The sequence below is a fragment of the Crocodylus siamensis genome, chromosome 8 (assembly GCF_052110815.1).
Source record: "Crocodylus siamensis isolate JL-2025a chromosome 8, ASM5211081v1, whole genome shotgun sequence".
Lineage (NCBI taxonomy): Eukaryota > Metazoa > Chordata > Crocodylia > Crocodylidae > Crocodylus > Crocodylus siamensis.
The window spans coordinates 73,907,889-73,930,836 of NC_143402.1; the positions used below are offsets into that span (position 1 = coordinate 73,907,889).

The 22,948-nt window shown below is 43.5% G+C and overlaps 1 protein-coding gene across 1 annotated transcript in view; it reads right to left on the reverse strand.

Annotated features, from left to right (window-relative positions):
• PITPNC1 (phosphatidylinositol transfer protein cytoplasmic 1) overlaps nucleotides 1-22,948 on the reverse strand; it is a 180,699-nt gene that overhangs the window by 52,981 nt on the left and 104,770 nt on the right. The window contains exons 7-9 of the mRNA XM_090059483.1: nucleotides 20,561-20,649; nucleotides 20,039-20,046; nucleotides 3,357-3,428 (exon numbers count right to left, since the gene is read on the reverse strand). Of these exons, the coding sequence (XP_089915609.1) occupies nucleotides 3,357-3,428; nucleotides 20,039-20,046; nucleotides 20,561-20,649 (169 nt within the window). The remainder of the gene's footprint in view (nucleotides 1-3,356; nucleotides 3,429-20,038; nucleotides 20,047-20,560; nucleotides 20,650-22,948) is intronic.

Below are 22,948 nucleotides of genomic sequence, written 5' to 3' on the forward strand. Positions count from 1 at the left end.
AACATACGGTGTTTTTCAAATGTAAGGTTGTTTATTTTTAAAAATGCAAGCTCACTCTCAGTTAATAAATTAAACATAATGTACATTTTTATGAGCTGCACTTAATAAATATCAGGACATATATTTTATTATGTGGCTGTCAGTATTAAAGTCATTATGCTGTACTGGAACCAATTATCTCTGCAAGTCAGTATGACTTTTATTCTATTGTATTTTCAATGTATGAGGTCTTCCTTGGACAGATTGGGTTACTGGCTGAAGGACTATTTGTGACTGACAACTGAGCTGTATCTATATTCCCCAAAAAGGACAAAATTAACAGGTCTCAGTGCTTCTGGTCTACACAGCCCTTGGGGAAAGCCCTGATGGGGAAAATGCTGGTATCATTTTAGAGTAAAACAACTCATCTGAAATAAGAAATGCTGAATGAATACAGGGCGAACAGAAGAAGCTCAGATCTGTCTAAATCAAGAAGTGAAGTCAATAATTCATGGACACAGATCTTTTCAGGCAAGTCATGGACAAACCAATTATTCACAAATGAGCAGTAAGTCATACCACTCACCCCTGTGAATTTTTACCATTTAAGTTACTAGATAACCTTCAGAATCCCCTTCCGCATTACTTGTTAATCATTTAACAGAGAGCTGCCATTCATGAGGGAGCTTTTAGTCTGTGCATACCACGTATATGAATCTCTTACAGCAAAACGACAAGCTTAGCACGTTGCAGCAGGTTATTTCCACAGAATCGATGAGAAAGGAACCGCGTGAATTAGGGACCTGGCCTCACGTCACCTGTCAGTGTTCACAGATGGAGCCCTTATGTAAGCAGTGTAGTTTTTCCCTGCCCAGCACAGTCCCTCCTGTCGAGGGGCCTTGCCTCATAGCAGCTCAAGCTGCAGATGCTGCAGTTAACTTAAAGATACAAGTGGGAGGCTGTCCTCTTTATTGGTGGAAAGAAGCCAATTGTGGAGCCTTTCATTTTCCATGAAGCAGTCTCATTTTCAGAAATTCTGCGTTCTAATTCCAGGTCTGGCTTCTGAACAGACTGTTAAAATAAACTGAGTGACCTTTATCATTAGCCTAGTTTCAAGCATTGTTAATTATGCCATAAAACTTCAGCGTAACAGTGGCAATGTTTGATGTACTAACATGTTCATCCAATACTGATTTCGAAAGGGAGAGTTGCCATATGAACAGCTGTTATATCAGCTGTGCTGAAACACTAGAAATCACAAGTAGTTGGATTTATGATACTGCACTATTATCACCTACACGAGACTCATTAGTGCCATTCATTTGCCACATCTACCTTATGTCATTGTTTATGCTTGTGCAACGTGAACACAAAACTCCAATGGATCACACGGCAGCATGTTACACTCACTTAGCATAAGTGAACACAATGACAAAAGGTGGAAGGCAGGGGAAATCAGGTCCCAGTATACATCATTTAATTGTATTCCTAGTTACTGTTAATGTCTTTCATTAGTTTCTGTAATCATTACCTTGAGAAGAAAAATCAGGAAAACATCTATCAAAATATGTTACTGGAATTAGAAAATAATGATCAGATAACACATAATGTATCACATTAAGTGACATCAGAATATTAATGAACTTGCACTGCTTTCATCCATTAATCAAAATAATTATCTTCAGCATTTCCTTCAATCTAATGGTTGCTTTTCAAAATCAATATCTATTTTATTAAACTGTATACAACTGAAAAAAGAATCAGAGTTCAGAGAATGATAAAAAAAATCTGTAAAATCACACAGAAAGTCTAGAAATAGCTTGGCTAAAGTCACTCATGTATTATTAGGTGAATAATTTATTCCTCACTCTATTATAATGGATCACTCAACACAGTCTGTATTGAAATTGAGAAATGCATCAAGGCATCATCTCCGATTAATTATTTCTTCATCGATGGTTGGCAAGATAAAGTGAAGGGAGCATAGCATATCTCTGAATAAAACCCAATGCCACTAATTCACAAGAGCCTTTCAGATGAAAATGCTATGGCTTCAGTGCAGCAAAAGGCTACAATTACATGGCTTCTGCCGCAGGGAGTAAGGAAATAAAACATAGTTATTTAATTTTGTTGAATAGTTAAATGGATTTAAATGAGAAGTTTAGTACAAAACAGCACAAAATGAAAAGCAGGAAAAACTTGTCTGTATGCAGGTTCCCTGAATAGGAAAAATATTGACTTAGCTTGAGCCTTACTGCAAATTTTGCCATAAAGGAATTCTTTCAGACAATAAAAACTGAATTTGAAACCCACCCATTTAGTAGTAGGTGCCAAGTCCATTGCATTAAGGGGCTCCAGGTCACAAACACCACTGGGCTATGAATCAGAGTCCTCCTTCTTGTAATATGCAGAAAGTTTGCTTTTTAGTTTTCAGCATTTCGAAACTACATCGGTTTTATCCTCATCAGTGGTCAGTGTTAAGATGCAAGGACCATATTCTAGAGATCTCCGATCAACTTATTATCAAACTTTGGGCCAATGACTTCAACTTTGTGGATCAAGATATCACATGGCAAAATTCATTTAACACCAGCTCCACAGGGACTGTCATAATAATTAATTAATGTTTACAAAGAGTTTGACTGCAGTGAAGGGATCTGACCTGGTATCAGCAGAGGATCCCACTAGGTGCTTTAAAATTCACTGATCTAATACTCGTTCAGGACTTGACGCGGTCATATGTTTTGCTCTTAAGCTGTCATCCTAAAGACTTTTTGAGCACTTACTTCTTGGTGAAGGAACCTCATTGAAAATTGGTTTTGCAGCTCTACTTCTTCCATGCTGTTAGTACGAACACATCTTCTTAATGCCATTTGGCCTCCAAGGACACTCTGAGAAATATGTTGCATCCTTTCACCTCTTCCAAGACCATTTGACCATAAGGAGTGGGTTTTATCAAAGTTAAATTGTTGCCAATGTCAGAAAGCAAAGGGGAAAATTAAAACGGTATTAACTTAGGATAACAGAGGTCACAGGTAAGTGTTGAGGGGATTTATAACCTGTTTCCTACATCACTGGTTTGAATTTAGCTTAGATCAGTAACAACTGGAAGGTGCATTATTTGTGTGTGCGCTATTCAAAATGGAAAGGTGCCCATATCACAAAAACTATGGTTTAAAATGAAGACTCTTCCTCATAGTGTACACTGCTTAATTGTTTTGCAAGCTGCATGGCCTCCTGATGAACTAGCTGTATGGATGAGGAAATCCCAAGAGTGCCTTTTCCACACGTTAGCCATGCAAGCCGGAGGCACGCAGCATACTTTGCAAAGCTCTTACATAGGTTTGAAAAATTATTTTAAACAAGGTCATACTTACACTGTCATTACTCCCTTTGTTGTCTTCGTATTTTGTTTCTATATGAATGGAGAATTTAGGCAAAAATGAGCACTGCAAAAAAAGGAAAATGTGTTTAGTTCAATCAGCAAAGTTAACTGGTTCATTGGGTCACGTGTTCAGTAAGTCCATATGCAAGCAGGTTTTGCCCCCCCAAGACTGTAGCAAGAAACAGAATCAAAAGAATTTAACTAGCAATGATCTGAACGGTTCTGAAAGGATATAGTGATGCAATCTTAAATATGAGCACTGGGACAAGTTATAAAACAAACTTGTGTTTGATATTCTAGAGCAACTGGCTATAACAATTATCGTATTTTTGATGCATAATAATAGAAACATTCTGACTACTCCTGTACCGCACTTTGTGTTGAATTCCTACAAGCAAAGTCTTTGGGGGCTGTAGAGCTTTCCCTGGAGTCATTAATGTCTGCAGAACAACCAGAAGTGCATCCTGGAGTAGGCTTTCCCTCCTATGCACTAACCTCACAGACATTTTACTTGCTGCAGTTTCTGCCCAAAAAGCTGAGGATGAGACACACAAGCAATATTCAGTTTCAGTATGGAGTAGATTTGAAAGTACTTTCACTGTAATAATGATCTTCCAGGGAAATTCCTTGGTTTAATTTTGGCGTCAACCTAACAAACCATCAAATCGACCCAACCCACATAATGCTAAAAATCATTAATAAAAATAGTTTACCTGTTGACTTAAGGACAGCATGACCATTGACCTCCATGCCTCATCACATCCCCTAAAGCCAGCTGAGAGCAACCTCTTACAAGTACCAGCAGTCTGCTAAGTCTACTTGGCGAAAATGCCTGGGAGCTCATTTCTGGAAGCTGCTCCTCAGATCTGGAACTCCCCTGCTCCAGCAAGACCTCTCTATTTGGGCAGGCATTTAGCAACAAGATGCTGTTTACTGGACCTCTGCTTCATTTTGTTTTATTTTAGTTATACTAGTTGCCCTTTTAAGTTGTTCTGTTTCTCTGTCCTGAGCCTTTGCGGGGAAAAGTGGCATATGAACTGCATGCATGCATAAATAAACATCCTTCATCCCAAAGTCCGATTCTTCATATACACTGGTACAACCCAATTTCTGCTATTTTACTTGAGGGTAAGCTTCCCCCTGTATGGGTTGGTTCATCTAGGTGGTTTCCTAGGAGTATGAGATGCAATGCTAGACAAGGCATTTTCTGCTTTATTATTCAAGCATCTTTAAGTGTTTTTTTTACTCCTTCCCCCAAATAATGTTTTTTGAGTGTACGTAAAAGTAGACAGAGTTCTCTAGCCATCCTTGGATGATGTTAGTTCAGTCTCCTTATGACATCAAATCCTCTCTTGCACTAATTGTTAGAGAATCTGACATGTCAGTTCTTTGTAGAGGTTTTCTGTTCACCATGGAAAAATGTGGTAAAACCCGGATTTTCTAATTTTAAAGAGAAAAACCTGGTTTTTCTCATTTTCAAGGAGAAAAACCCAGATTTTCTTTTAAAGGAGAAAAGCACAGGAAACAGTAGTGGGTTTCCTCTTGCAGGCTGGCAGAGTCCCAGTCTGCAAGGGGCTGGGGGAGCAGGAGGAGGGCGATCACCAGCGGGTGCCGTGCGTGTGCACACACACACATGCACATTGCCACCAGAGCAGCTCCCGCAGGTAAGGTGGGGTGGGAAGGGGGACTGAGGCCCCCATAGGGAGGGAGAAGCTGGGCAGAGCTGGGGCTGGAGGTGCTGCGAAGCCCAGGAGGTGTGAGACAGGGCTGCGGGCAGCTCATGCAGGGGTTAGACTCCCTGCTGCTGCGCACACTCCCGAGGAGCACGTGCTCCCCAGATTTGTGTGCGGGGCATGGTGGTGGGCTGCCCGGTGCAGGCTCAGGGCTCCCTGTCCTGGTGCCCTTCTCTGGGGCCTCTGCAGTCCAGCGGGGAGACCTGGTGTGACAGCGCAGTGGGGCTGAGCGCTGCACCACACCGCCATGGCGAGGCGACCCCTGCCCACCCAGCAGCAGCAGAGGTGGCAGTGCAAAGTTGTGCACTGCTGCCAGGCGGGTAGGGGGCACCTTGCAATGGTGGCACAAAGCTCCCACTGGCAGCAACAAACTTCCCCACCCGGCCCCACTCTGCCCTGCTGCACTGGGTCTCACCTGCTGGGCCGTGGAGACCTCAGGGGGAGGGCAGCAGGGTGGAGAGCCTGAAGCCCACAGCAGGCAGCCTGCATTCCCCCCCCGCATGGGCACTGCTCCAGCTGTGCCACCCATAGGGGAGGGTAAGCTGGCTCTGCTACAGCAGCTACCACCACCTCCTGCCAGCGGCAGCTGGGGCTCAGGCGCTGCTGCGGGGGGGGACAGGGGGCTGCAGACCTGGGTCCCTGGCCCCGTAGCTCTGGCAGCTGGCGGCCCCCTCTCACAGGGCTGTAGGTGGGAAGTAAGGGGCACCAGCAGGGTTGGGGGGCTGTGGCTTGGGAGTCAGGGGCCTGGACCTGCATCCTCATCAACAAAGGCTGCAGGGGGAAAACCCAAAGTCAAATGCCAAAATTTATAAGTATTTAGAATTTATTTTATTATAGCGATTGAGGCACATTTAGGCTTCCAAACTGCTTTAAAATTGTAAATATAGCAATAAAGCATGGTGTTCAACTGCTACCTATATATATAGTGGCATTTCATTTTAATCATGGGTTCTGGATTTTTTAATCACAGAAGTTGTGAGATCTAAAAAAAATAAAAAAAAAAAAAATCAGAGCATTTGCAATTTCTAAACAGAGAAAACCAGGATCCCTGTGTCACTGAAGTCCAGTGTCAAAGAGGCTATGGGAATCTCGCAATTGTTTCCAATATTATGCATGGAGGTTATATAAAGAAGAAATGTGGATGTCTCAGTGCTTGCACTATTACTGAGCCAAGTTTGGACTTGACTGGAGTTGATTACAGCTCCCCCATCAGGGAGAGGTTGCTAACTTTGGCCTCTATGCATTAAATTGACATGATTAGCATGTTAATTGAGGCATAAACAGCTAGGGTGTTATATATGCACCCAATTTAAGGCACCATGAAATGGCTGGTGTATGGCATGTGTAGCACGGCAGGAGGGAGCAATTTTTGGGAGTGGGGATCAGATCCCATGGTGCCCTTCAATAAATTTGTGCCGGGGCCTAAGAAATGGGGGCCGTTTGGAGAGCCAAAGGCACTGAAGCCAACTTGAAAGGGGAAGCAGAATTTTCCTGAGATGAGAAAATGTATCTTTTCTTTTACCTTGACTCCATTAAAATGAGCCTGAGCACAATTCTGTACTGGATTTAGAAAACACTTCCCTCTGCTATAGAGGAGTCCAACAATGTTTCCATCACTGGTTAAGAAAACAGGTCATAAACTATGCACCTGGGTTATTGAGTAAAGAACAGAGCAATTGTAAGGGTGGTGCGCAGATTAAATCAGCAATGTGCAGTGGGAAGAAGGGCCAGCTTCACCGATGGCCCTGTCAGTTCTTATTACCCGTACCTCTGGGGAGCTGAACACACGCTATACGTTCGTCTCAGAAAAGGCTAGGTGAGCAGCCTAAGAATACATCCCCAGTCAGAGCTGGAGTTGAAATACCACAGGTTAACAAGGCAGAAATCCAGATACTTTTTCAAATGAGCTTTCACCTGCAGTCGCAGCATTACCGCACAGGGCCCTTAGTTCCTGTCACAGATCCTACAAGTGATGCACCAGACATACCGCTGCTTTATTTCCCTAAGTCCTCGAAGGAGCTACCGTTTCAGTCACAAATCCCACAGTGGGTGACCCTCAGCTTTGGGTGACTGGGCCATCCACTTCTGCAAGGCTACAGCCCAGTGCTGCAAGCACCCGCACGCAAGGGAAGGGATCAGATGGCTGGGAAAAGAAAGCATTACTTGGAGAACTCTGTGTTTGCAATGGCAAGTGCTTCCTGGGAAGGCTATACAATATAAACACGAAACCATTACAAGAATAGTAAAGATAAACAGCACAGGACTAGCAGCTTGCTTTGCCTGGTTGCTTGCTGACCTAAGCATGACAGATCTGAATCTTTTTCTTTTCCATTACAGTGTTATTTCCTCCTTAATATAAGGATGTGAAAGCTAGAAATATGCCAAAGATATAGACAGACACTTAAATGCCTTTGAATTAAATGGAATGACTTTATAACAAATGCCAGATTTATCAGCATGCTTATCTCCAAAATTATCCAGAAGAGAAGTTATCTGTCTGTTATGACAAGCATGGCACTGGGCTGCCGGGGGAAGAAGAAGGAGGGACCGATCAAACGAAGCCCTGCGTCAACTGGTGCTTAGAGATGGAAAACTTGACGGCCGTAATAACACAGAGGGTGTGGAAAAAGAAACCCAGGGCAGATAGGAAGAGAAGAGCCTGGCTCATGCTCAAACAACTTTTGGTGGCAACAGAAGGATTCAAATTGAAAGAAATAAACAACAGCAGTAAGGCCATGGTCACTAATTCTGAGATTCGCTTTTTAACGTGTGTAAAGAGGCTGGTAAAGCATATTGCTACTGGAGGTAGATTATAAACTCCAGATTTCTTTCTTTTTGTTTTTTTTAAATATATGGGCTCATCACAAAATGCTGCCGGGTGTTTGGAACAGCTGGAATCTGACCACCTTGCTGCTGGGGCGGCAAAGACATGGCACGTGGCGTTCTCCAACACGGTCTGTAGCAGCCCTGATGTTTGATCGGCGGGATAGCCTGCAGAGACTACAGGGCCATGCATGCCATGCGACAGCGAGACTCAAGCTGGAAGGCGATGTACTGAGACTGCTGCAGGAAGTAGCCGGTAGGAAACGCGGACAGCTGCTACAAGACATCACAAGGTCCCACGCCGTGTTCTTCTGGGCGACATATGGCCACACCCATGTCACCAGTTGCTCATAGTTTCTATTAGAGTTACTGAATTTAGAAAGATGTACATAAAAAAGGGCTCTTCATGGGCTACTAGATGTCTGGAGCAGTAATTAGAGAACTACAAGTGATGGCTATTCTGTGTGCATGTCCACAGGCTTTCGTTCAGTGACCTCGTTTCTTATGTTTCCAATACCAGCTCTCTTTGTTTTAATATTAATTCTCTCCGTTACAGATTTTTTTAAAATCCAACTGGATGCAAGTCAAGCCCAGCAAACAGTACAAACAGAAGCCATGAATGAAGGAAATGAGCACCCAGCTGCTGAAAAGTAACCATGGCAGATCATATCTGGGCAAGCCACGTATTAGTTCTGGTCAATCTGGGAACCCGCAATTTGGGAACCTGATTTCTTAAATGTAGAGACCAAGGCCAGCTCTCTGGCTAAAACCTCAGTGAGTATGAGAAACAACCATTCCTACCACACTAGCCCTAAAGACCACGTCCGTACAGCCCAGTCCACAGTCCTCATTTCTAGAAGTACTGCAGCTGCCACCACAGCCCCGACCACCCCGACTGCCACAAGAAGTGGTGCCTTCACCGATACATCCGAAAATCCTCTTGTGGGTTTTGTTGCCTGTACGTTTATATTTACACTCGTTAGACAAACCTCACCCCACAATGGTTATGTTTCCCTTGAACCAATGAAAATCTCCCTCTGCTATCTGGCTGTCAACTTCTAGGAGGTGCGTGTTGGAACGTGTCTTCCACAGTGCAAATACATTTTTCCTTGAATGTACCAGAACTGTTACCCTGAAACAACTTCAACTTCAGAAGAACGAGAGAACGAAGAATAAAAACCCACAACTGATTTATTTGGTTTAAGGGGGAAAGAAAAGTTACAGGTTTGGTACAACCAAGAGTCCTGAGAGGCAAATGAATTAGGTCCTAAGTTCTCAGAACAGAGGGGTTTTGTGTGCATGACCCTATTTTATCTAACACTTTCGGATAAATGAGGTGGCACTTTCGGTTTCTCGGTAAGTGGTAAATTCCAAATTTAAGTCCCGCTTCAGCGATGCTATAACCTACTGTGCAAGGGTAAATTTCTTCCAAACTTCCTCAAAACTCAGTTGTAATAGGGGAGTAAGGACCGTTCCTGTGGTGAACGCAGGTGGAGCCTTGCATTAAAGCTGACTACTTTTGAGATGAAACGATACGTTTACTGAAGGGATTATATGATGTGGGGCCTGCACTAGCAGGCGACTGATCTCCGTGACCCAGGAGGTCCCTTCTGATCCTATGTTCCTAAAAACATTTAATGGATTTACCACCACTGGTTTAGCAGCAATGGGGCCTTCCTGGCTTTCAGCAAAGCTTAGCAGGCTCCAGGTTTTTGAATAAGTCACAATGTGTTTTGTGATTCATCAGCCAGACTCTAATTGGCAAAGAGCTGTGGCAGAGCCAGGGAACTGTTTATGCATCACTCAAATAGCTTCATCATTCATCGCATACAAAGTTTTTGATTTTTGTCTTAAAGAATAGCGTGTTTACTTCTGCAAGGATTAAAATGTGTTATGCAAGACTTCAAATCAAATACCAGAGTGAATTACAGGAAAGGATCTTTTTAGTGCATTTCTTTTCAAAGCACCACTCCTTCCTCCTTTGGGCATGTGCCCCAGCACAAACCTGGCAGCTGGCTGGTACGCTGGGCACGCACTGGAACGCATGGGATGAGCTTTGCAATTTTCCATTCAACGTCTCCACTTAGCCAGGTGCTCCTTGCAGGAAAACAAGTGGCAATTCCAGGAGCCCAGGTCCTTATTTTTTCATTAAGCCTAATGTTCTGCTGAATATGACCAAATCTCTGGGGTCTCCTGTGTCTTCTTTGGCTCTAAATAAAGACAGTCCTTTCTACAAAACCACCTAGATGCTGGCTCCAAAATCCTCTGAATTGTATTATTCCCTTTGAATATTTCTAAGCATCCTACGAATACACAACATCCAAAAACCAAATGTGTAGGAAGGACACATCACATAAAAAGGATTCTGCTTTTGGAAACTCTCAGGGGAATTTATGAGAGAAGACGGCAACTAGTGAAACAACCAAGTCTGCAAGAGTAATTGCCAGATTTAAGCATGAGCATTTCCAGATTAAAAGGAGGGGGAAGAGAAAGTGGCATATGGAAAATACACGCAGAGTTGGATTTTCAATTCACAATAAACAACCTCTTGCAAAATGAAAGGGCTATTTTTAGCATGATGATTGATTAGCGTTGCCATAGCAATAAGAAACACTTACAAGAACAGGATAAAATGTAAGCAAGCCAAAACAAGTGCCAAAGCCTTTAAGGGACAGTCAAACACATATGTCATTTTACAGGCAGTTTTAGGAGAGAGCTGTAAAAAATATTCTTTACGTAGAGATAACATCTAAGGTGGATGAAGGGTTTACAATACTTTACAATAACTATGCTGGGCATAAAGCCAAGGAAAAGGGCTCCTTCGCCCTCAGTAACCTGCTCTGGATACAAAGAAGCTGTTCAACTAGCCAAAGTGAAAGGCATTTTAGCTATTTTCATTGCCCATTGGGGTCCTCCCCTCCTGCAGACAACCCACAGCACTGCTAGAGACTTCCCCAGTCTGTGCCACCTCTCCATATTCCTCAAACATTAATCCTCAGTCTTTGGGACCTAGTTTTAGACTGTCAAAGTTAATCCTGCTCTTTGCTAGAGCAGCAAGGCCATACCTCTTAAACCTTTACGTAACTGGAGAAGCTGCCTTTTCTTGCTTACTCATTACCCACTGCTTTTCAGCCTTTGGGCTTTCTTCTACGGTCATATACACATTCTCCTGGCAATGCAGCTAGGCCCAGCTCCTGCTCTTGACCCCACCATAAACACTTTCAACATAACAATATACCCTGGGAAAGAGAGGTCTTGGCCTCATTGGTCAAGGCTGGCCCCACTCAACATGATTTCCCTGTCTGTGAAGTGCTAACTTCTGAATATCTGATCCTAGAAACTCCCAAACGGCAGGAAGGCTCTAGGTATCAATGGGCAGAGCACGGCTGATTATCACAAACATCAGAAAACACCCAGAGCCCCTGGTTTCTGTTTAGTAGACCCAGCAACTTTGAGCACCTCTGCAATTGTCCTTGGATCAATGAACCAGGTGGTTGCTCTCACCATAACAATACCTCTCATCTGAGTGCACCCCAAATGACTTCTGAAAGATGCGTCTCCCAGGAAAGGAACAAAAGTAATGGAGATGGGAGAGCCAAGGGAAAAACAGAGCATGGGGTGGGGGCATCCAATACTGCATCACAGGAAGGGGGAAGACGCACACAGACCCTGGCAAAGGAGGAAATGCCGAACCCAAACGCATTTTCTACGTTGCATTGATTTTAATTAAGCTTAAAATTAATTAAAAAAAACAAACCCATGCAAACTCTTGCCAGCCCATGAAAACTTCCTGAAACCCTTTTCTCAGAGGAAAAAGGGATGAAGACATGAACAGCCCCCCTTAGAAACGTTCACAAATAATTTATGAACTGCAGAAACCATCATATGTCACCACTTACAGGAAAAAACCCTAAACATCAGCTCAGCTGGCTAGGAGACATTTCCTAACCTAACCAACGCCTGTTCTTGCCTGAACTTGATTATAACATTTGTGCTTTATTTAGTTTTATTTCTGTTTCAAATAATGGCATTTACAGCTTTCCAGACAGAAACGGCTTTCTCAGGCTCATTCCCACCAGCATAAAGGAGTGCCGTTCTGGCTACACAAGTCAACGGGAGTTTTGCCACGGAGTCTGGCATGGCCAGGGTTTCACACAAGAGTACTGTACAGGAAAACGTCTCCCGTGTAGCTGCTGGTTACCCAGTGATTTCTTCAAGTGCTGAAGTCTGGGTCCTGATGGGCTTCACGCAGGCTCTCTGCCAACAGGGGGATTTCATTTACAAAGAGCTCTACTTGCTGCTATCACAATCCTTTTGTATTCTTGTGGCTTCAAAACGCCTGAAACCAATACTGCTTTTAGAGGCAGACTCAGGGGGCCAAGACCGCACAGCATTCAGCCATTACTGATGCTGCATTAGAGACAGAGAAGCCCGGGCTATCAATAACTTCTGTCCACTCCCCACAATCTTCCTGGGTGAGAGCTCTGATTCAGAGGGAAATGACTCCGCTCAGTAAGATCCCCATGCATCACACTGCACAGATTATGACAGATTATAGACAGATTTAATTACAAGATTGAAAAGGCCACAAACCAATAAATGCAGTACCAACTTTCACCTTGCATGTGCAAACCCAGTTCCCACTGCGGAGTCCTACATTTTGGGTTGTTAAAAGGCAGGTGTAATATTAGACTTGAACAAGTGTACCAGTTTTTGCAGTTCTTTGATTTGGTCTTTTTTACTACTCAGCCTTGGCTGGAATGCAATGCTTTATTGCCCGTCCATAACATTTTACATACTGCACCAGGGAGTCCTTTACTGTTGATGATGTTTGCATCTTTTGTGGCTGTGGCTTTAAACAGATGTAATATGCCTACAATCAAGTATTTTATTTGAGTACTAAATTCTGAAACCAGAGAAGAAATCATTATACTCTGGAACCAACCCTGCATCACTGAAGTCAATGAAAATTTTTCAGGCCTGAAACCTAGATGGAGGAAGTCATGAAGGGATTTTTAATTCATGAATATGGCAAATAACTCCCTGCTCTTCAAAACCTGTTAGCATTATTAAACAGTTCATTAAAATATTCCTTAGTGGCCAAACAAGATTGGGACTCCATTATGCTGGGCACTGCACAAACCCAGAGTAGCAGACAATCCCGGTCCCGGAGATAACTCCCGATGAATTATAACAATATTGACATGATGGCTGAAGGGTTGGGGAAAGCATACAACATTCCTGGAATAATATGACAGCAACAGATGTCCCAGTACTTCCATAATTTTCCCCACAGGTGGGTTCCCATAGGAGGGCATAGATAAATGGAAAAAGAAATAAAGTGAAGAGGGTAAAGGAAACAAACAGGGCAGAAAGCAGAAAGGGGCAGGGGGAAAAGGACCCTGCTTCGACGGCTTTGGAAGCAGGGTCCCTGCCCAGTTCCTTTCTGAACATCTCCTCCACGTCACTCGGTCCCTGCGCCTGGAATGGGGTACGGCCCTCCCCGCATGCTCCTCCATCTGACCGTCTCCCCCATAATGGAGCAGATCCTGCTTTGACTGCTTCTGCATCTACCCTACTTGTTGGAGTCTCCGACTTAGACGTTCTTACAAAACTTTCATTTTCATCAGCATGTGGTTATGCTTAGCCAAAGCCAGACCTCAGAAATTCAACACGCTGTGCTGTTACCCAAACCTACCCGACTGCAGAAGAACGCCATCCTCCGTGGAGCACTGTGAGCCACGCAGGCAGGCTATGCTCATGGGAGCTCAGTTTATTTCTGTGTGAATGTAGCAGGTCATACAGACGCCACTGCAGGATCTGGGTCCTATCCTGTAAGCCTCTTCTTTTTGAATCTCTGTACAGTGCCTAGCTCAATTCCGGTGCTATAACAAAGTTGCCTTCTGCCTTTACATTGATTCTTGCATGTCATGTCTTTCAGTGGGGAGTTTGCTCCCATAAAAATAGCCATCATATTACTGACTATTCTTGGCATATTGTGAACAGCACGGGGGGCACGGGGCATGCACAATACAGCTGTTCAGTATGGGCCACTTACTGCACAGCTTGGCATCAGTCAGGATGGCAAGAACACGACTTTATAAATTATGATCATGAACACTGGGAAAATGAATGATTCAGTCAAGTCACAAATGCTGCAACTTTTCTGTTATGTTTCAGTTAAAGAAAAGCTTTGCAAGAGTCAACTGGTGAAATCCCTATTGGGACTGGGGCTAGGCAGGTTTTGGACTGAAGAGGATGATCTAAACGACCTCCAGGCATCATGAAACAGGCCTCCCCTGGCAGTGTGGGGGTGACAGACCAGGCCCCAGGGGTGGCTGAGACACCTGTGTGGCTTCTGCCCCCTCCAGTTCCTCAGGATACCCTGCCTTTCTTCTCACCTGCCACGCTTCGATGAAACAATTTGATTACAAAAGGGAGGCTGCCCCAGGGACCCGAGTGAGCCCTCATCTATTCTTTATTCAGCAGATCCCTCCAGGACCAGGCTGATTTCAGTCTTGTCCCTCGGCATTTAGCCCATGCCCCCTGGGGCACCAGCTGCTTTCAGGGCTAGTCGTACTCCTTCCTTCCCTGCAGCCATGCTCATGCCTCACAGGTGTTACCTGTTACCACTTCAGTGGGGCATGTTGCCCCCAGCACAGTGTCAGGCATCCTCAGACCTCCACGCCTTTGTTGGGGACTCGGTCTTCCTTTCCTCTAGCTGGCCCCCTTAGCCTAGTCCCACTGCAACGGGCCTCAGCTTATGGATTCCAGCCCCTGGTTTGGCCACTCTCGGGCTTTGGGCCCCCAGCCCTAGTTTCACCCCTCTTGGGCTCTGGGACCAGCCCTCCCAGCTTCAGGCCACCACTGTCACCTTTCCTGGCCCAGGCTTTAACCCTCCTGGCTTCTGTCTGCCTGTGTTTTGAGCCCTGACCCATGGCAGGGCTCAAAACTGCACATGCCCCTCTGGCACCCCTCTGGCTTGTACCCCTGCCCCTGGCAGCACTCACATGCCCCTCAGGCATCCTTGTCACCCCTTATTGCCACATCCAGTCCACCAGTTTAACTTGGAGGGCAAGCAACTGCTTGACAACACCTTCCCCCTTACTCCCGTGGGCTCCCATCTCCCTGTCTCCAGGGCATTTGGTCCCTGAAGGGTCTCTTGGGCAGCTCCCCCTGCTGAGAGCTCTCTCCCCCCACATCCCCATGTTGGGTCAGGGAAGTCTCCAGCATCAAGACAGCTGTCCCTCTAAGTCTAAAGAGCTGCCACTCTCGCTGCCCTAGCAGTGCCCTTGCTGCTGCTGCTCAGGCAGGACTCTGCCCTACCTCCCTATTGCCAGATAGCTAGCCCTGCAATATGCGTGTGCAACCGAAGGGTCCCTGGCTGCCAGCCCAATACAAGCTGGGGACCTCCCCTGTGCCTGCTTCTCCTTTAAAGTCCCTGTTACAGGGGGGAAAGGAGAAGAGTTAATGACCAGCTCTAATGTACTGGTGTAGACAGGAAAAGGCAACTAGAGAAAGGTAAAGGAAAGGGCACGGATGGAAAGGTTAGGATAAGAAGCAGCAAGACTGGGGGTAATCAGGCAGGAATGGGAGAGGAGGAGCAGCGTATAAAGAGCAAGATAAGGAGGGAAACAGTGACCAAGGATGGCAGGGAAGAGAGAGAGTGTAGAAATAAATACGATGAAAAGGGCAAGGAAACGACAGAGGTGGTCGGCACTAGGATTAGCATTCAGCAGGAAAAGAGCTGTTTGTTTAAATCCCACACCATTTTTGGGAGATGAAAGAGCCAGCTAGCAGGCTGCCTCCAACCAGTCTGAGCCTGACACGGATGCCTCTGTCCATTCATTGATTCAGGGCCTGTTCTCTGATACGCTGGAGCAGCAGCTCGCGAAGCGAGCAGGGACAGAAGCGAGAAGAAAGGGACGGGGTAAATGAAAGCAACGGTATGTTCTGAATCAGGGACCGGGGGGGTCATCCCATGGCAGGAGAGTCAAGGAACAACTTACGTAGGTTTAAGCAAATCAGGATAGAAAATAGCTTCAGTCCCTTGTGAATCTGACACGCTTCCCTTAGAGACACACTAACAGAACAACATTTTCTAACACAAGTGCTCCCATTCAATAATGTAGGAAATCCTGCCCCTCCCCAGGATTTTAGAACCAGTCAAACTCTATCATACAGATTCATTCCCCAGACTACCTAATAGCTCGTAGACGACCACAGTTCCCATTTACTCTGAGATTTGGATGCATAGCATTAGTCCTGATAGTCCCAGCCAGCAGAATACAGCTGAATTTTCACATAAATTCAGGAGGGCGAGGGCAGCTGTCAATCAAGATAAACATTTGGGAATCTGGGGGAAGTGATGAGGAAGGCAGGGGGGATTTGCTCACTAATTTGCATAGTTTCAGTCCTGCAACTAATGCAGTGTTGGACATAAAATGTGTTCACAGAAGACACAGGAGGCATCCAAAATTCACTGCCTTTCAGGTGAGAGAGAAAAATAATGAAAATCCCCTGGGTATTTTGTCAAACAGTTCTCTTTCTTTGCTCAACTCTACTGTCTCTTTATGAAAATAATAATTATTTTCCTTCCGGACAACTTAACCACGATGACAGATGATTCAGCCAAGCACATAATATGTCTGTTTCTAAACTAATCAGAAAACAGCAGGTTAGTAATGGACCTTTTTAACAGCAATCATTCTGGTGACCTGACACATGCCAGTTGAAACAGCTATACGTGTCTCAGTCATTTGCTGTAGGAAAAATAGTGGCACTATGATAGACCATCCCAGATCATTGTCTCCTGCTTCCTCTTAAATACTCATTTTCTCATGACCACTTCTCCACTTAGATCCTATTCCTACCCCACCAAAATCATTGGCCACTGGAAGCGAATTCTTTCCTGATCTGTGCAGTGGCCAATTTATGCCAGTGAAATGTGCCATTTAATGACCCACCTTATCTTCAAATACAGAGTTATAAATATAATTAAGTTAATAAAAAATGGCCAATGGTAACACGTAACCATGGTGCAGTCAAAATACCACTGTTTTTAAATTGCAAGCTCAGCACTGAACTACACAAATATGAGCCCTGTTCATCTTAGACTGCCTAAGTATTTGAACTTAGCATTGGTTTGTGCTTCAACCTCTGACTCTGTAGAGACTTTGCTTTCATTGTGCTTGCGTTAGTTTTTTGGAAACTTCCACCTCCCACATCATCTGGATATTCGTATCTTGATTTACACTGTGCTTTTAATTATAAAGCTGGCTTTCCCGGCCCCTGATTGAGACAAGCTATACTGCTGACTTGCTTGTTTGGCTGGACTCCTCTTTTGCCCTTCACAACCTCAGCTTTCATCCTGAACAAGTCAAACGGCTACTGCAAGTACAGCAGCCCAGCACCACAGAAACCATTTTCGCTTGTTTTTTTCATGGGAAAAGACTGGTTTTTAATGAATTCTTTTAAAGCTAGCTGGACAACTATTTTCCTGTATAATACCATAATATTTCCTGTATTTTCCATTCTTGTTTTAAGCATACTTCAGGGTTTTACAGCATTGCTCCAGACAGCTGTATTCAGGGAAATATTCCCAATGACAACTGAGTTGTTGTCCGCAGAGTATCCAGCGAGTTCAGAGACCATCGATTTACCTTAGACTAAGACTTCTGAATGTATTGTGTCAACTACTAGCTGAATTCTCCCATGTGTATGTAAATCCAGGTGGAGTTTCTCAGCATCCTTCATATGTTTTAACTAATTAAAAAGCTTTATCATGATCACCAATTTTCAATCCATTGTTTCTCTCCTCCAAATCACTAATATACATTTAATAGTATAAAACCCCCTAGGATATCTGCTGTCAGCCTCTATTCATTCAGAAAGGAACCTGAACAGGTTACAGAGGCATGAGTTTCCTTACAGAAGAGTGGGATGTGCTTGAATATAGGCTGTTGTTGGCCTATCTTTAGAATCAGTTTTCCTTTGAAGGAGATGATGTTCAATCTAATTCCCAAGATATCCTTCATAACCTTTTATAGTAAATTTCCTATCTTCAGAAAAAGTAATCGGTTTTCAGGCGATATTACATATCTCTGGCAGTAACCGTGCACCTTCACACTTTATTTCTCTTCAAAACCTCTGATGAATACAGTGAATCAGAGAAGTTAGAAACCAGCATAGGAAATATTCCTTGCGGGATACTTCACTGTTTTCTTTGCAGTCTAGCGTTAACTGGTCTGAAGCAAAGGGGATATCACAAGTCTTTTTGGAAGATTATTCTACAGTCTAGTAGCTTCATTAAGAAGTTTTGGTAGATATTTACCTGAAATAGTCTCCCTTTAGTTTTAACTTCGTACATCTAGTTGTGTCTTCTTACATCACCCTGAATAATTACCCCCCAGTGCCCTGGAGATCGCTGTATTCCCATTTAGTTACTGTTTACTCAAGATTTATGCAGCAGATCTCTCCATCCCCTTGATCTTTGTTGCTGTTGTGGCTTTTCCCCAAAGTCTCATTAGAGGTGTCCAAAACAGGGCTCATCATCTCTTTGGTTCAGATATGCAGATTCTGAACACAGCATTATTTATCGGGAGCGCCCTACAACACTTCCTTTCAAATCCAGAGATCATTTGCTGCCTGCTACCACCTTATGCCTTGCAGTATTTCCAATGGCCGTCCTCCAGTTTCATAGATTTCATAGACATTAGGGCTGGAAGGGACCTCGGGAGATCATCGAGTCCATCGAGTTAAGTATCATTGTTTAGGGTTCTCTTTCCCCAGATGTATTCACTCACACGTAAGGCAGGTCTTAGCAATTTACCGCAGATGTTTTTCCAGCTGGCCCTATAACATCTTCCTTTCAACAGTTTCTATTAAGGACAGGGTTTTGATTTTGCATGTAAAAGGAATTATCACCACTTTCAGGAAAGTCCAATTCAAAATTCACATGCAATTTAGCAAATGCAGGCTCATCCTCATTAGAAACTTCCTTGGAGGTTTTCACCTTCATTCAAAGCCCCTACTACTTTGAGGATGCAAATGATTAATGACGAGTTTTCGGAATATAAAACATCATGCCAGTAACGGATGCCGATGCCATGTTACACAGCATGTGTCATCTTTCTTACTTAAGACAAAGGTCTGCTCTTTGATCTGCAGAGCAAGAAGCATATCTTCAGCTGATGTAAACTGCTATAAGGCCCCTTTACGTCACTGCATCTATAGCAACTTACAGCATCTGAGGAACTGCTCTGAGGTCACTGTCATCCGTTGAGATCTCACTCTGTGCAAACCCACGCCGAAGTCCATGGAGCTTTGCATGAAACAAATGTGGAAGGTCCAGCAAAAGTCTGCAGGACCAACCCAGAGCAGCATTTTGCCTTTAAGTTTAACATAACCATTCTCCACTTCTTGTTCCTCCCACCCTTTATTCCAGGCTGATTTAAAAAAGGCTGCACAAACACTTCAAATTCAGTTACATCAGCAAAGAAGGGATTGAGTTATCTTTGATCTGCGGGCTGAAGTTCCCCTAAGCCAGGGAACAACATCCTTGGTGACAGAACCCTGCAACTGGAGCTTTCGCACCGAGGAGGAGACATCTCTGTCCTCAAGGTGCAATGAAAGGCTTCTCTATTCAATCCAGGCTAGGATAATTTTAGTTTCACTTTATGCTCTGTATTTTGCCTTAGGTCTGCTACAGGGAATGGCTATTTTTTCTGGGCACTGGGCCCAGTTCTTGTTTAATTTTGTCTGCAGATTGTAGTTTTCCCAGATGCTATACCCAGAGATGAGCATTTTATAAGTTAATAAAAAATAAATAAAATAAAATCTGTCTGTTGTCTCCAAGTAATAACCAAAAGCCTTGCCCTTTTTAACAGAAGGTTATTTTGCTGCTGGAGCTACTGACTAGCAAAATATATATAGTCAGGTTAAAATTATAAAGAATAAGTTAAATAATTTATCGGAATCACATTAATACATTTCCAGTGTCAAATGCATCAAATATTCATGGGACTGTAAGGAGATAACAGCTTTGGATTCTACTGTCAGATTATGCAAAGGGACCTTATTTTCAGAATTAAAGAATTAAAGAGCAAGGCAAACTCACTGTGTATTCTGGTCCCAGATCGTCCATTGGAAAGAGAAGGCAGGGGAGGAAAAAAGAAAAGAAATGCAGAATAAAATAAAAGATGCAAACTATTTTCAAATTATTTCAGATTATACAAATACTGTTAAAATAATACAAAAATGCACTAATAATACATAAACTCAGTCAAATAATGTATCAAATTATATTTGACTGTGCAATCCTACTGGAGTCTATGGTACTGTGAATGGCACAAGTCAGCACAGGTTTCTGTATGTAGTATCTGAAGATACAAAGTTTACAGAAAAGTCTTAAAAGGGGGAGAAATAGCATGGATAAAAAGTTTCTTTTTTTACTCAATTTGTGCATATTAAGTTAACCATATTTTTTAGTAACGGCCAATAATGGGAAATGAAAATACAAAACAGTTAAAGAGGAATTACTAAAATACTGTAACTTCTGCCTCTGTGTATGTGGCATGGAGCCACAAAAACTAACCACAGAGTGGACGTCTAGTATTTGCAGTTCTGCTTGGGTCCTTACCTGTGATTGTGTAAGGGTAATAATTCCAAGCCTTCTCTGTAACATAAAATATTCTGGGAACAACTGCTCTAGCCCAGCTAGGTAGCTTGCTGCAAAGAAAAAGAAAATCCAAGATTAGAATATTTTTAGCTGGTAAAACCTGTAAGATACTTCTAATCAAGTTCTTAATTTGACAAGTATCAAGCAGGAGATATAAGAGCTCATAGTAACTTCCAAGGTATGAATGCATGCCTTTGAATCTTCTCCTTAGACAGATATAAATGAAAAGATAAGTTATTCTCCCCTAGATAATGAACAGTGATGACCTCTGATCTGACTTGGTTATGGCAGTGCAGGGGTGCCATGGAGTGCCATGCAATATTAAGTGTGTAAAGGTGATTCACAAGTCAAGCCTAGGTATATGAAATAGGAATCCACAGTGTCAAAAAGCCTCTGACCTGTTGTGCACTTTCTGAGTTCTTTGCAACAGAATGCTCTATTATTTTTCCACAGTCAAAATATAAGTGAAAGCTGAGAGCTGGTATTTTCCAAGGGATGCCTTGAGTCTAAAGAGGTTGAGAACCATTGGCTTATAATGAGGTTTCAGAACAGGCTTCAGGTATGGGCTTGGGGATTCACTACCTTGATCCTGAAAGAAATGTGCAGAGGTCACAACATGCCATGCATACTTAACACAAGGCAGACAAGGTTCCTTACGTAAATCTGGTATCTTTTATTAAACTAACTCAAATAGTTGGAAAAATTCTTCTTAGAAAACTTTTGAGCACAAACACCCTTTGTCAGGCTGAGGAAGCATCTGCAGATGGTCAGTGCTCTTCCTGGATGGAGTGGTAAAGCAGCCAGAGGTCAGTAGTATGCAAGAAAGCCAGTCAGTGAAAATGTAAATTGAGGTGGTCAGTAGGTGAGAGACAGATGGGGGGGCAGGGAAGTGGGAATGAATGTATCTGTAGTCAAAGGATGGAAGACAGGAGGTGGGGGTGGGCAATGAGAACAGCTGGTAAAAAGTGGAGGGTTTGACTGGGGAGTCAGATGTCAGGCAGGTTGTAGTGTCATAAATCCAATCTCTATATTAAAGTCCATGATTTGTTGTATCCAGTAGGTTGATGGAGTGAAGTTTGTAGGCTTGTCTGTAAAAGGTGTCTTGTAAATTCCTTTTGAGGATCAGAGCTGAAAGATTGGAGAGAAGGTGGTTTTCTTGTGAGAAATGTGCCCCCACTGGTAATTGGGTAGACGTGTCTTTGATAGGTTTCCAGTGTGTGTTCATTCTGGTGCATAGTTGTTTGGGTTCTCCAATGTATTTTCCATTAGGGCATTTACTGCACTGGATGATATATTATGTTTCTGGAGGTGCAGGTAGAAGATCCAGGAATGGAGATGCTTCTCTTGTGGGGTGTAGCTGTTGTGGGAGTGGTGGGGATGGGTTGGCAGGTTCTACATTTCTTGTCCCAGCATGGTCTGGATCCATTGGGAGCATTTTGGGCCATACTGACCACAAGGGCAGTCTCAACCAAGAAGTAAGGAGGACATGTAGGACATGGACCCACTCGTTCTAATTCTGCCTAAGGAGGTGCTTCTTCCATGTTCTTTACTGATGCACAAGCTTTAGTACTCCATTAAACACCTGACGGGGGATTTTTCCTGCATTAATAATATTATATAGCAATCATGTAGTTTTTATGTTAAAATTAACTAACGATTCCTCACAGCTCCTCTGTCAGACCAGCCGGCACTAGCCACCGAGAGGAAGACTGAGGTTTGAAATGACACACGGGAGTACCATTCAGGGTCCTGTGCAGAATAGCCTAGATCAGAGCACGTGCATGAACAGTTCATCTAGCCTTCAACAGAGTCTATACTGAAGCACAGCAAATACTTTCAGATCTCAAACATCCAGATGTAAATGGAGAAATCAATCAAGCACAGATGTTTGTGACTTTGGATGATTGAGGGAATTTTCAGTAACGTATCAGGAGAAAAACTGGATTTTTTTCATAATTGAGGTTGGTTTAACCATGAGTCAGCTTCATATATAAACATCTGTATTTGCAGATATTATAACATTACCTACAAATTCAAGGTCAAACTTGCTGCCTCTCTCTTCTGCAATGACATTGTTGGGAGAGTGTTTTATTTTTCCTTACTCATACCTTCTTTGCAATCAGCAGCTACCAGGCAGGGGATCTGAGAGAGTCTGCATAAACATATTTTGCTGTCTCATTATTTTTTTCCCTGTTGTATGACTTTATATGACTGTATCATTGTTCCCTTCACTGCCCTTGCTGAATTTCACTCTGTCTGCTGTTGACTAGCCCAAATGAATGGGGATGATGCAGGCTTTCTGATTCTGAAGACGGCACTCTGGCACAGAAGAAGATTGCTGGTAAGCCA